Below are 13498 nucleotides of genomic sequence, written 5' to 3' on the forward strand. Positions count from 1 at the left end.
TCATTAGGCCAGGCAGTTAAGCCAAGCATCATTAGGCCTTGCAGTTAAGCCAAACAACATTAGGATAGGCAGTTATGCCAAGCATTATTAGGCCAGGCAGTTAAGCCAAGCATCATTAGGACAGGCATTAAAGCCAAGCATTATTAGGCCAGGCAGTTAAGCCAAGCATCATTAGGACAGGCATTAAAGTCAAGCATTATTAGGCCAGGCAGTTAAGCCAAGCATCATTATGCAAGGCAGGTAAGCCAAGCATCATCAGGCTAGCCATTTAAGCCTACCATCCTTAAACCGAAAAAAATATGCCAGGCAGTTAAGACAAGCATCTTTAGCCTAGGCAGTTAAGCCTGGCATCCTTAAACCTAAAAAATAAAAATAAAAATATGCCTGGCAGTTAAGACAAGCATCATTAACCTTGGCAGTTAAGCCTGGCATCCTTAAACCTAAAAAAAAATATGCCAGGTAGTTAAGACAAGCATCATTATCCTAGGCAGTTAAGCCTGGCATCCTTGAACCTAAAAAAAAAAAAAAAATAAAAAAATAATATTCCTTTCACAAAAATAATAATACCGGTATATTCCTTTTATAGAATAAGTGACGTCGCTATAAAATAAAAAATAGTTTTCCTTTCATAAAATAACATAAAAATATATTCCTTTCACAAAATAAAAATAAAATATTCCCTTAAAAAATAAAAAAATATTCTTAACTCTAATTTTTTTTTTTTCATTTATTTTTAAATTTTTTTTTTTGGTTTTTATTTTTTATTTTTTGTTTTGTTTTTTTTTATTATATATTTTTTTTGGTTTTTTTATTTTTTATTTGTTTTGTTTCTGACTTCTTAATTAATTTGGATAGTTTCCTCCTGAGTTCGTTCGTTATGAACCTTATTTTCGCCAGTTTCCAAAACCGGGACTAAGGATCCAAGGGGGGCCCAAGAGTAAGACCCCTTGTCCCGTTTTGGTTTCTTCTTCTTTGGTTTCTTCATCAAAGGTTTTCTTGAGGGTCCGTCTTCTCCTTCTGGTTTTTCTTCCTTCACAACGACTACTTTGTTGTCATCTTCTGCTGCAGTTTCACACCTTTCAACGTCACCCATTCCTTCTTCTTTTACAACGTTTTCCAAATCTCTCTTCTGAAGTTCCTTCTTCAGTGAAGAGATGACATCCTTCGCTGCGGACAATTCTTTTTTCATTTCGTCTTCTTTGTTGGTCATTCGAACAATATTACCGTTCAAATTTTGTTCTCGTTTATTTTTATCCTCCAGTTGTTCTCGAAGACCTTCGTTCTTCTTTGTAATTGTGAACACTGCCTCCTTTAGCTGATGATTTTGGACTAGTGCTTTAGAAATCTCCCCCTGCAGCTCTTCTATTAGACTTTGGTGTTCTTGTCTTCTTTTCTGATCATTAGCACGAGCCTCCATCAGGTCTTTTTCTAGTTTGATTTTCTCCAGAGCCAATTCTTTATTAAGGAAGCTTCGTTCCTCATTGGATTTTTTGAGATCTTCATTCTCTGCTTGAAGGATTGATTTCAGCTCCTCATGAGCCTCGATTTCCTTCTCAGCTTTTTCCAGTTCCTCGTTCAACTGAACTATTTTCATTGTGTTTTCTTCATCCACAGTCACTTTATCTTCAAGCTCTTGTTTCAGAGCTTCCTTGTCTCTCACAAGTGCTGATTGCATCTGATTTTGGACATAAATTTTCTGCTGAGCCATTTTCAGCTCCGCTTTCAACTCTTGAATTGATTGATAGTAATCAGCAATTTGATTTTCATGGCCTTGAATCACAGCCTGTTTATTGGCAAGTTCGTTAGCCAAGTTTTCATTCTTTCGCCTGAGATCTTCAATCTCAGTGTCTCCGTCCGTCTGAACTGTTATATCTATGTTAGAGAGTGGTCCAGTCTCTGCCTGAACTTCTACGTCTCTGTTAGAGATATGTTCAGTCTATACTTGAACGTCTATATCTGTGTTGGAGATAAGATGTTCAGTCTGTACTTGAACTTGTACATCTCTATTAGAGACAACACTCCCTGTGCCTGCTAGCAGCAGCAGCTGTTCCTCCTCGCCGGAATCCAAAGGATCCTTCCCACTGATGACAGCTTCCGTCTCAGAAACTCCGTCGAGTTCCTCCTGGGCCAAGACAGGCTTGAGTGCCGCACTCTGTTCCTCCTTGGCCCAGAATTTCCTCTTCAGAAGACCACCTCCCAAAATGAGGCATAGTCCTTCCAGTTCCATCAACCGGGGTTGCTGGTCCTGAAACCCGTCTTCGGAAGATTGACCTCCAAGTAGATATTTCTTCCCGCACTGGCTGATAACTCTGAATGCGTTGTTTGTGAACATCTTTGTTGTAAAACTCAGAATGCAGATCACTTGACTTTGATCAGGTGTGATTTGAAAAAATCGAGATAGGTCCTCGCAGAAATATCAACTCCGAGATTGAAGGAATTTTGAAGACTTGGAGACGTCTTCGTTGGCTTCGAGATACTCTCCTGAAACTGATTCCGATTATAATTCGAATGAGAGCGAGACTTTGAAGACGTCTTCGTTCGCTTTGGGAAAAATCTTCACTCGGTCTTCACCGAAACTAACTAACTTTTTGTCTATATTCTCATTTCTTTCCAAAACACAAATCTTATTCCGCCATTGAATATTCTTTTAGTAATTTGTTTTCCCCGATGGAAATATATAGAAAGATAGATAGATAGATAGATAGAATTGTATTTATAAGAAAAAGTTAAAATTCTTATGAAGTGTGAATGAAGACTCGAATGAGAACGGGATGGTGTGAAGCCCTCTGAAGACATCGTTGGGTCGAAGATTCTTCTGCAAGTCTTCACCGAAGATTTCTATCTGCTCCAGTAGAAGACTTGCGTTTTTCTCCCCAAAGGAAATCTTTAAAAAAAAAAAATCAATTTAGCATAACACTTAATCTCGTATCGAGTTCCGCCATTTTGTTTTAGTCTGAAAAATTTTAAAGATTTAAGAACTGAAAAAAAAAAATTACTAATTTATATTCTTATTTACTTTCCTTTCTCTCTATCGAAAGATTTTTTTGTTATTTTTTTTATTTCATATGAAAATTAAAAGTCATTCCATTATTATTATTATTATTATTATTATTATTATTATTATTATTATATTTGTTATTATTATTTTTATTATTATTATTATTATTATTATTATTATTTTCAATTATATTGACGTTTATTAGGCTTATATATATATATATATATATATATATATATATATATATATATATATATATATATATATATATATTATCATCATCATCATCATCATCAGCCGTTACTAGTTCATTTCATGATAAAGGCTTCAGACATGTCTCCATTCTCGTCTGTTTATGGTCATTCTATGTCAATATATACCTGCTGGTTTTCATATTTCGTCAATCCTTGGTCTTCTATTCGTTTCGGTGATTCTTTAGCAATTACTAGGAACCTAATCTTATATTCCTAATGTCCATCTAATCAAAGCCTAGAAGAGTAGGAAGACCCAGGCCTACATGGCCGAGGACTATGAAGGGTGAAATAGGAGATGATGAATGGAGAAGTATAGATTTAAAAGCACAAGATAGGAGACGTCTGGCGAAATCTAATCGAAGCCTAGAAGAGTAGGAAGACCCAGGCCTACATGGCTGAGAACTGTGAAGCATGAAGTAGATGATGGATGGAGAAGTATTGATTTAAAAGCACGAGATTAGAGACGACTGACAAAATCTGATCGAGGCGTAGGAGGAGATGATGATGATGATGATTACTTTAATACATCTTTTGAAACAATATGAAACATGATAATTTTCTCCTCACATCAACAATGGTCTCAGAAATTCTAGGATGAGAGACCAAGGTGCTTTTTACCGTGTCAGAAAACTTATAGACAATAAAAATGAGAATCCGAGATATTAATCGTTACCGAAAAACAAATTGAAATCAATGCACCAACGGGAAAGCACTACTTATTGGGATCAAAATTATTATTATTATTATTATTAGTAGTAGTAGTAGTAGTAGTAGTGGTAGTGGTAGTGGTAGTAGTAGTAGTAGTAGTAGTAGTAGTAGTAGTAGTAGTAGTAGTTAATCTATACCCTTAGTTGGAAAAGCAGGATACTACAAGCCCGAAGGCTCCAGTTGGGAAAATAGCCAACGAAAAAGCACTACTTATTGGGATCAAAATTATTATTTTTATTATTATTATTATTATTATTAGTAGTAGTAGTAGTAGTAGTAGTAGTAGTAGTAGTAGTAGTAGTTAAGCTTTACCCTTAGTTGGAAAAGCAGGATACTACAAGCCAGAAGGCTCCAGTTGGGAAAGTAGCCAGGTAGCTATACTGGTTCTCACTTCAAAGGTCCTGGGTTCACTACACCAGTCTGATTGAAATTCAAAACTTATATTTTAGGATATACTTTAGGAAAGGTTTATTATTCTATAACATTCTTCATATTTTCTTTTACTTCTTCACTTAACTCATTGTTCTTCAGAATATCTATCTATCTATCTATCTGTCTATCTATTTATTCATGGTGAAATGAGAACCAATTGGCAATTTCAACCTCTTCCTACCCTAATTAGAACCATCCTTGACCTGGAATTTTCATTAAAGACTTCGCATTTGGAAACTTCTTCATTGTTGGATTCACTTCTTGTAATCAGCTTTTTCATTACTTCCTTGATTTTTTTTTTATTCAACTATTGATTGTTGTTTTCGTCCGTTCACTTTAGAATGTGTATATATGTGTGTATATATACATACATATATATATATATATATATATATATATATATATATTTATATTTATATTTATATAAGTATGTATATATATATACATCGGTATATATATATATATATATATATATATATATATATATATATAATATATATATGTATATATATATGTAATATATATATATAATATATATATATATATATATATATATATATATATATATATATATATATAATGTATATATATATATATATATATTTATATATACACATATATTTACCGGTGTGTGTGTGTATATATATATATATATATATATATATATATATATATATAAAAACACACACACCGGTATATGTATATACCGATATATGTACTGTATGTTCCTTTCTGTGTATCGTAGTGAAAGGGTTTGTTTGAGTATCGCCATTAACAGCAAAGCGGTAATTGTCGGGGCTACCCGTACTAGAGGGTTTATAAAAAGGGCAAATGGGGATGTAGTCAATAAATGTACCTTCTGGGAGTATTGTAAACATGAAATATTCTCAAGGTAAAAATCTATTGACGCTCGGACTGATAGTTAATACACTTAAGCCCCGTATATTTTTTCAAATAGCTTTCTAAGATAAAAAAAGAAAAAAAAAACCTTTTTTGCTTATTTTATTGTAAAAGTGAAATACTTCAAACTTGCGGGATGGATATTATTATTATTATTATTATTATTATTATTATTATTATTATTATCATTATTATTATTATGTAAGCTGCATCATTATTAATATTATTAGTATTAGTATTATTATCATCATCATCATCATTATTATTATTATTATTATTATTATTATTATTATTATTATTTCTACATGCTAAGCTACAATCCTAGTTGAATAAGCCGGAGGCTATAAGCCCAAGGGCTCCATAAGGGAAAATAGCCCAGTGAAGAAAGGAAATAGGGAACTAAACTAAAAGAGAAGTTTAAGAACAATAACAACATTAAGATAAATCTGACATATATAAACTTTTAAAAAAACTTAAAAATAACAAGAAACAAGGAGAAGAGAAATAAGATGGAATAGCGTGGCCAAGTGTACCGTCAAGTAACTCTAGTTGGAAAGGTAAGATGCTATAAGTCCAAGGGCTCCAACAGGAAAAAAATAGCCCATTGAGGAAAGGAAACAAGGAAATAAATAAACAAAAAAAGAAGTAATAAGCAATGAAAATAGAATATTTTAAGAACAGTAACAACGTTAAATTAGACCTTTCATGTCTAAACTATAAAAACCTCAAAAAAAAAAAAATGAAGAGAAATAACATAGAACAGAGAGAACTACGCTTTCGTTCCTCTAATGAAAATATCACCAGCTACGGCTTCAGTATAGGAAGAGGGGAAGGGGGGAATTAGAATCTTTGGTAGGATTGGAGGAAAAAACTTTAAACTGGAGTACATTTGGGAGGTGAAAAGATTGGGGCAGACCCTTTTTTTTTTTTTTTTTTTTTTTTTTTTCCAACGTGGACTTCCAGGAGGTGTTATCTCTTGCCCGGGGGACTTGAGTTTTCATAATTATTCTTTTTCTGGGGCTCGTTAATTTATTTGTTTGTTTACTTTTAGTTTAATTTTAATACTCTTGATTTGGTTCGTCCTGAGCAATGAATGGAGCTATCTTTTTCCACCAGGAATGCTCGTTTTGTGTGTCTGTTATTTCCTCACTTGTTGCAAGTTCTGGGCAAATGAAAATATCTACGATGGAGAGTAGCTTTTCCTAATGTAGTTTGTAGTAACACACAAAAAGTCACTCGCATTTACGATCTAAGGTTACTTCAATCTAGATAATTGGTTGTCAGAAAAACACTTCAATCGTATAAAGTGGAAAGACAATTTTAAAGAAAATTGGAAAGATTGATCATTCTGGTGGTAAACTGCTCAAAAACCCGTAATTTTAATCGGAAATTTTCCGTAAAAATATACTGTTCTCAGCCGTATTTCAGTAAAATACAGGCGACCTTAATTTTACTATTTTTTGTTATTATATTTTACGGGTTGGTGACCGTAATATCACTCCTTTGCGCCAACATATCCGTTTTTTGAAACCATAAAATCCTGGAATAAGTGTTGCCAGGCATTTGCCGTTTTTTTTTTTAATACAAAATATTAAGTGTACAAAAAAATTGGGTTATTATTATTATTATTATTATTATTATTATTATTATTAATTGCCAAGCTACAACCCTAGTTGGATAAGCAGAATGCTATAAGCCCAGGGGCTCCAACAGGGAAAATAGCCCAGTGAGGAAAGGAAACAAGGAAAAAATAAATATTTTAAGAATAATATTAAAATAAGTATGGGGTGTATAGAGCTCTACGAAACCTTTAAGAATAGAATTACTCGTGAGTAGAATTATTTTTTGTTACAAAGAATTCCGAACTTTTGTGTTATTTGGTTCTAATGATGAAAGGGTTTGTAACATTGTTTTTGCAATCTCCCTTATATATTAAAGGACAAGTGTCTGGTTGTATATATATATATATATATATATATATATATATATATATATATATATTTATATATTTATATGTATATATATATATATATATATATATATATCTTCTATTCAATTATATTTGTCATAGTTTTCTTTGGTTTGTTTTCTTACTCTTGTTGCCATACAGATTCTAACTACGCTTCTGCGAGGTTGGTTCCACTACTTTGTCTGAGATAGATATATATATATATATATATATATATATATATATATATATATATATATATATATATATATATATATATTTCTTTTTTTTCTTTTAATTTTCATTTAAATTTTAACTGATTTTTATAGTTTTGAATGAATTTGTAAAAAAATTTAACTGTTTCTTAATTCCTTTGTATGTTTTATTTTTAGCCCTGGACAATGTGATTAAGAATCACGAAACGTTGGGAATAAAAAAAAGCACATTTTTTAACTACTCTTTCCCTATCCATACTTTGAAATTTATATATATATATATATATATATATATATCTATATATATATATATATAGATATATATATATATATATATATATATATATATATATATATATATATAGATATATATAGATATAGATATATGTATGTATATATATATATATATATATATATATATATATATATATATATATATTAGTGTGTAAAGCGTTTTTAAAGGAGAGTAACGTGAATTATTTATAAAATCTCACCAAGAAGTGGTGGAAATTAAACGAGGGTTTCCCCTACATGTAAATGACCAAAATTGAGTTCTTGAGTTTGGAGCTTCCACTAATAAAATTACGTCTCTTTTAGTAATTACTTTCTATTAAAAGATAATTATTCACAAAGGTTCAAAGAAGTGGTTCTATATTGGTCTCATTTGAATCTCTGATTCATTTAAATGAATTCTTGGCAAGTCTCTTTTTGACTGTTGAATTTTATTATCAGAGACAAGTGTGGGTATTATTATTATTATTATTATTATTATTATTATTATTATTATTATAATGATGATGATTGTTATTATTATTATTATTATTATTATTATTGTTGTTGTTGTTGTTGTTGTTGTTGTTGTTGTTATTATTATTATTATTACAAGGTAAACTATAACCCTAGTTGGAAAAGCTAGATGCTATAAACCAAGCGGCTCCAATAGGAAAACAGCCCAACGAGGAAAGGAAACAGGGAAATAGATAAACTACAAGAGAAGTTACAAACAATGAAAATAAAATATTTCAAGAACAATAACAACATTAGGTTAGATCTTTCATGTATAAACTATAAGAAATCTAAAGAAATAAAAACCTGAAGAGAAATAAGATAGAACAGATAGAAATAGTATCAAAATATGAACATTTAAAAAGATTCAAAGAACTGGTTCTATATTGGTCCCATTTGAATCTGTGGTTCATTTAAGTGGATTTTTTGACAATTCTCTTCTTGGCTGTTGAATTTTAGTATCAGAGACAATTCTTGGATTAATGGTGACTGTAGAGAAACTGCAGACATTTTTGTGGAAGAGCAACAGATTTGATCCAACGTGAAATAATGGTCCACTACTAAAAATTGTCTCAGAGAATTTATTATTTAAAAGAAAATTAGTATTTTGTTGCTATAAAAGCAATTTATCCCATGCAAGTCATGAAACGAAGGACTTTTCTTCCTGAAGCTAAACTGACTAGCACAGGCCGTAATTCTTATGGGCCACAGACCCAGTTTTTTGTTGGTGAAGATTACTAAATATATAGATCTTTGTGAGCTAAGGTTGGGGGGTTTGGGGGAGCCTATAGGTCTATCTGCTGAGTCATCAGCAGCCACTGCCTGGCCCTCCCTGGTCCTAGCTTGGGTGGAGAGGAAGCTTGGGTGCTGATCATGTAATATATGGTCAGTCTCTAGGGCATTGTCCTGATTGCTAGGTCAATGTCACTGTCCCTTGCCTCTGTCATTCATGAGCGACCTTTAAACCTTTAAGACCAAAATAAGAAAAATGTACCTTTTCATAGATAAGATTGTGGTTAAGCCACACTTTCCTCAACTATTACTAATACCGTGCACTTGACTGTCCAAACTATACCCTGTCATGATTAGTTAACTAACTGCTTTCATTCTTCTTTCACCCTATCTTTCTTATCAGCTAAAAAATACTTTGATGCACGTGGTGGAGAATTGGTCATATTTAGTTCCCTCTGCAAGCGGTCAACATTTGGTTCTGATATGGGAGATTCCTAGTCTCAGACATGGATGAATAATGATTTTTGGCCTTTGATGGATTTTATAAAATCAAAAACTTGAGGCTAATGCTCCCATTTGAATTTACAGTAAATACCTTAGATCTTCTTCTTCCCCACCGTTAATCCTACCTTAAGGGGTCGGTTGTCTGATGCACCCTCTCCAATGCCTTCGATCAAAGGTATCCTCTTCCAACAAACATCATCTCTCCATATCATCCTTCACCTTATCTCGTCATCTGATTCTCTGCCTCCCTCTTAATCTTCTCTCCCTTACAGGTTCCTCCCAAGCCCCCCTCATTCCTTTAGATCAGTGTTTCCCAAGTGGGGTAATGGACCCGTATTTTGGGGGTAATCAAGATGTTCTGAAATTGAGTTATTTATCACACTCAGGACAAATAATGCATGGAAACTAATGTTTGAGGCCAAAGCTGGTCTAGACACCTTTTGGATTTCTCGTTTGCAGGATATACCAACACTAGCCTCTCGAGCAGTACAAATTCTCATAGGATTTTCTACCACTTATCTCTGCGAGCAAGCTTTATCTACTGTTCTTGTAATGAAGACCAAGAAACGTAACAGACTCAACGTGTCATCTGATGCCCGTGTAGCCCTTTCTGTAACCAAGCCCAGAATAGAGAAAATTGCACTGGCAAAACAAGCTCAACCCTCACACTGAAAACTCAGAGCAAACATAAAGTGATTACTAAATAATATTTATTAATATTGTTACATTGAATATTCTGCACTGATGATGGTTCATTTTGATATCCATTAAAATGGAAAAGTTTGCATTTGTTTTGGATCCTTAACTATAAGAAGCCAATAGCGGGCTACATGATCCATATAGCTCATCAGGTGGCTGCAAAAAAACATCCGATGATACCGGGTACATGTTCAATGGGATAATTGATTAGTTGGAAATAAAATTTTGGGAAACACTGCTTTAGATCATTATCCTAGATGAGAGAGCAACCGGAAACTCACTGATCTTGCTATCAAGGTGTGTTCATCGCTGGACTGGAGTTTGAGTCCCGCTGAAGCTCGATAGTTTCTTGCAGTGTCCGCAACCTCACCATCCGTGTTAGCTAAGGGTGGGGGATTTGGGGAGCCTATTGGGTCTACCTGCTGAGTCATCAGCAGTCATTGCTTGGCACTCCCTGGTACTACCTTGGGTGGAGAGGTGCCTTGGGCGCTAATCATAAATATAGATGGTCAGTCTCTAGGGCATTGTAAATGTCCCTTGCCTCTGTCATTCATGAGCGCCCTTTAAACCTTTAAGCAACTAATAGAGAAATTTCAACTTTTCATGCAATGGAAGGTAATCCTATAGGAAGCTTGTATTGCCAAACTTTTATTGCAACAAAATAACATTTATCCAGCAGGTGAGTTTTTTTTTCGAAAAATTTACGACAGACACTACGTATGTGTCATATGCTTGTAAGAGTACAGACAAACACAAGATATATGACATAATTTCCAGGAGATCAAGATAGCAGCATTAAACGAGTTTATTATTTACGAGAATTTAACTTAACCATATGGTAGTAGGTTGGCCAGGGCACCAGCCACCCGTTGAGATACTACCACTAGAGAGTTATTGGGTCTTTTGACTGACCAGACAGTACTTCATTGGATCCTTCTCTCTGGTTACGGTTAACTTTCCCTTTGCCCACACATACACCGAATATTCTGGCCTATTCTTTACAGATTCTCCTCTGTCCTCATACACTGACAACACTGAGAAAAAAAAACAATTCTTCTTCACCCAAGGGGTTAACTACTGCACTGTAATTGTTCAGTGGCTACTCTCCTTTAGGTAAGGGTAGAAGAGGCTCTTTAGCTATGGTAAGCAGCTCTTCTAGGAAAAGGACACTCCAAAATCAAACCATTGTTCTCTAGTCTTGGGTAGTGCCATAACTTCTGTACCATGGTCTTACACTGTCTTGGGTTAAAGTTCTCTTGCTTGAGGGTGCACTCGGGCACACTATTCTATCTAATTTCTCTTCTTGTTTTGTTAAAGTGTTAATAGTTTATATAGGAAATATTTATTTTAATGTTGTTACTGTTCGTAAAATGCTTTATTTTTCCTTGATTCCTTTCCTCACAGGGCAATTTTCCCTATTGGGGACCCTGGGCTTATAGCATTCTGCTTTTCCAACTAGGGTTGTAGCTTGGCAAGTAATAATAATAATAATAATAATATGAATATTGAGTTATGTAGGATACATATTCCGACCAACTTTGGTCACTTTGAAAAGTAATGTTATTTTTATATTCAGGGCAAATAATTATTGAAGAGAAATTAGTATAAATACACATAATTGTGCACAACATTTACATATGTGTAATATTCATACATACTGAGAGAGAGAGAGAGAGAGAGAGAGAGAGAGAGAGAGAGAGAGAGAGAGAGAGAGAGAGAGAGAGAGAGAGAGTTCTGAAATCTCGTTCAAGTCTAAGGCGTATCCTATTACCTTTGAAAGGAATCTGTATTCAATCTCCTGGTTCCTATGCATAGCTTTAATAGGCTGCGGTGAAGTAAACAAGAGGACCGCGCATGCGTAGAAGCTGGTGTGGGGTCGATTCTTCAGTTATCTATACAATAATTCGATACATAAAGATCGTTCTCTGTGACCTGGTAAAAGAGCGGCATTTTTAATAGAGGTGATTTTGTGCATTGAGAACAAAGCCCTCGGAAGGATATTTGGAGTTAAATGTCAGGACATGATTAGAAATGAAACTATAAGAGAGATTACCCGAGTTCCATTTTTGGATGAGATCATAGTGAGGGGTAGATGGAGATGGTTTGGCATGCTCTTCGCACTCCCCAAGAGAGATTAGTTCACCAAACGTGTAGCTAGGCTCAACAAGGCACTAGAAGAATTGGAAGATTCAGCCCGACATGGCTGAGGACTATGAAGCGTGAAGTAGGAGATGATGAATGGAGAAGTATTGATTTAAAAGCTCAAGATAGAGACGACTGGCGAAATGTAACCGAGGCCCTTTGCATCAATAGGCGTAGGAGGAGATGATGATGATGATGAATTTTGTGCATAGGTGAAAGTAGACCCAAAACGAAGAGTAAAGAGAACTGACAGGAAAGATAGAAGGAAGATACGAAAATAATGAAGAAAATTTGACATTGGCCCAGACAGTTTACGTTAGTGCTCCAAACTCATTTTATCAGTTTTTTTTTTTTTTTATGATGATGATGATGATGATGAGCTATAGGCCTTATCAGGAAGAATGTAATAACATCATTAGAGGTTGCTCAGATCTTTAATTTAATTGATTTTATGCGTAGGTCAGTGACAAGAAAACAAAAACTAAGAAAAGGGGAAAATGAGCAACTAATTTCTTTATTATATCAAAGTCATAAGCTCCTCTTTCACTAATGTTATATTAGGATGCCAGAAAACTCAATCAATCAATCAATCAATCATGTTATATAGGGTGGTTCAAAAGTATAGTTACAGTTAACACTTATACATTTTATATTTAGTAGACATCTAGACATTTACATATATTATATTTACGTACATTAGACATTTAACAGTTTATATTTAATCTCTCAAGTGCTCGAAATGTATTTACGTACATAAGACATTTTACTATAAACATTTAGTCTCTTAGGTGTTCAGAATGTGTTTACATACATATGTATAGGTCTAGATACATTAGACATTTAGCAATGAACATTTATTCTCTCAAATGCTCAAAATGCATTTCATCATGATCATCATCATCATCTCCTCTGCCTATTGACACTTCATATTCCTCAGCCATATAGTCCTGGGCCTTCCAACACTTCTAGTGCCTTGTAGAGCCCAGTTGAAAGTTTGGTGAACTAATCTCTCTTGGGGAGTGCGAAAAGCATGCCCAAACCATCTTCATCTACCCCTAATCGTGATCTCATCCACATATGGTACTTGAGTAATCTCTCTTATATTTTCATTTCTAAAGCTGTCCTGCCGTTTGACTCCCAATATTCTTCTGTTTGATATTGTTTCATTGTCATACCACGA

The 13498-nt window shown here is 33.8% G+C and overlaps 1 protein-coding gene across 1 annotated transcript; it reads right to left on the minus strand.

Annotated features, from left to right (window-relative positions):
• Nucleotides 1–838: 838 nt before the first annotated feature.
• LOC137644617 (uncharacterized) lies at nt 839–2332 on the minus strand. The gene is made up of 2 exons (XM_068377570.1): nt 1988–2332; nt 839–1936 (listed from the first exon to the last, which is right to left on the minus strand). The coding sequence occupies exons 1-2, from the start codon at nt 2330–2332 to the stop codon at nt 839–841; spliced, it is 1443 nt and encodes a 480-aa protein (XP_068233671.1).
• Between the last annotated feature and the right edge of the window lie 11166 nt (nt 2333–13498).

The sequence above is a fragment of the Palaemon carinicauda genome, chromosome 7 (genome assembly GCF_036898095.1).
Source record: "Palaemon carinicauda isolate YSFRI2023 chromosome 7, ASM3689809v2, whole genome shotgun sequence".
Taxonomy (NCBI): Eukaryota; Metazoa; Arthropoda; class Malacostraca; order Decapoda; family Palaemonidae; genus Palaemon; species Palaemon carinicauda.

What these genes read in the sequence shown, in the direction of transcription:
- LOC137644617 (XM_068377570.1), bottom strand. Translation starts at nt 2,332, where the DNA reads ATGTTCACAAACAACGCATTCAGAGTTATCAGCCAGTGCGGGAAGAAA. An exon ending in ATAGAGATGTACAAGTTCAA is followed by an intron (nt 1,937 to 1,987) that starts GTACAGACTGAA and finishes GTTCAAGTATAG; the next exon opens with ACTGAACATATCTCTAACAG.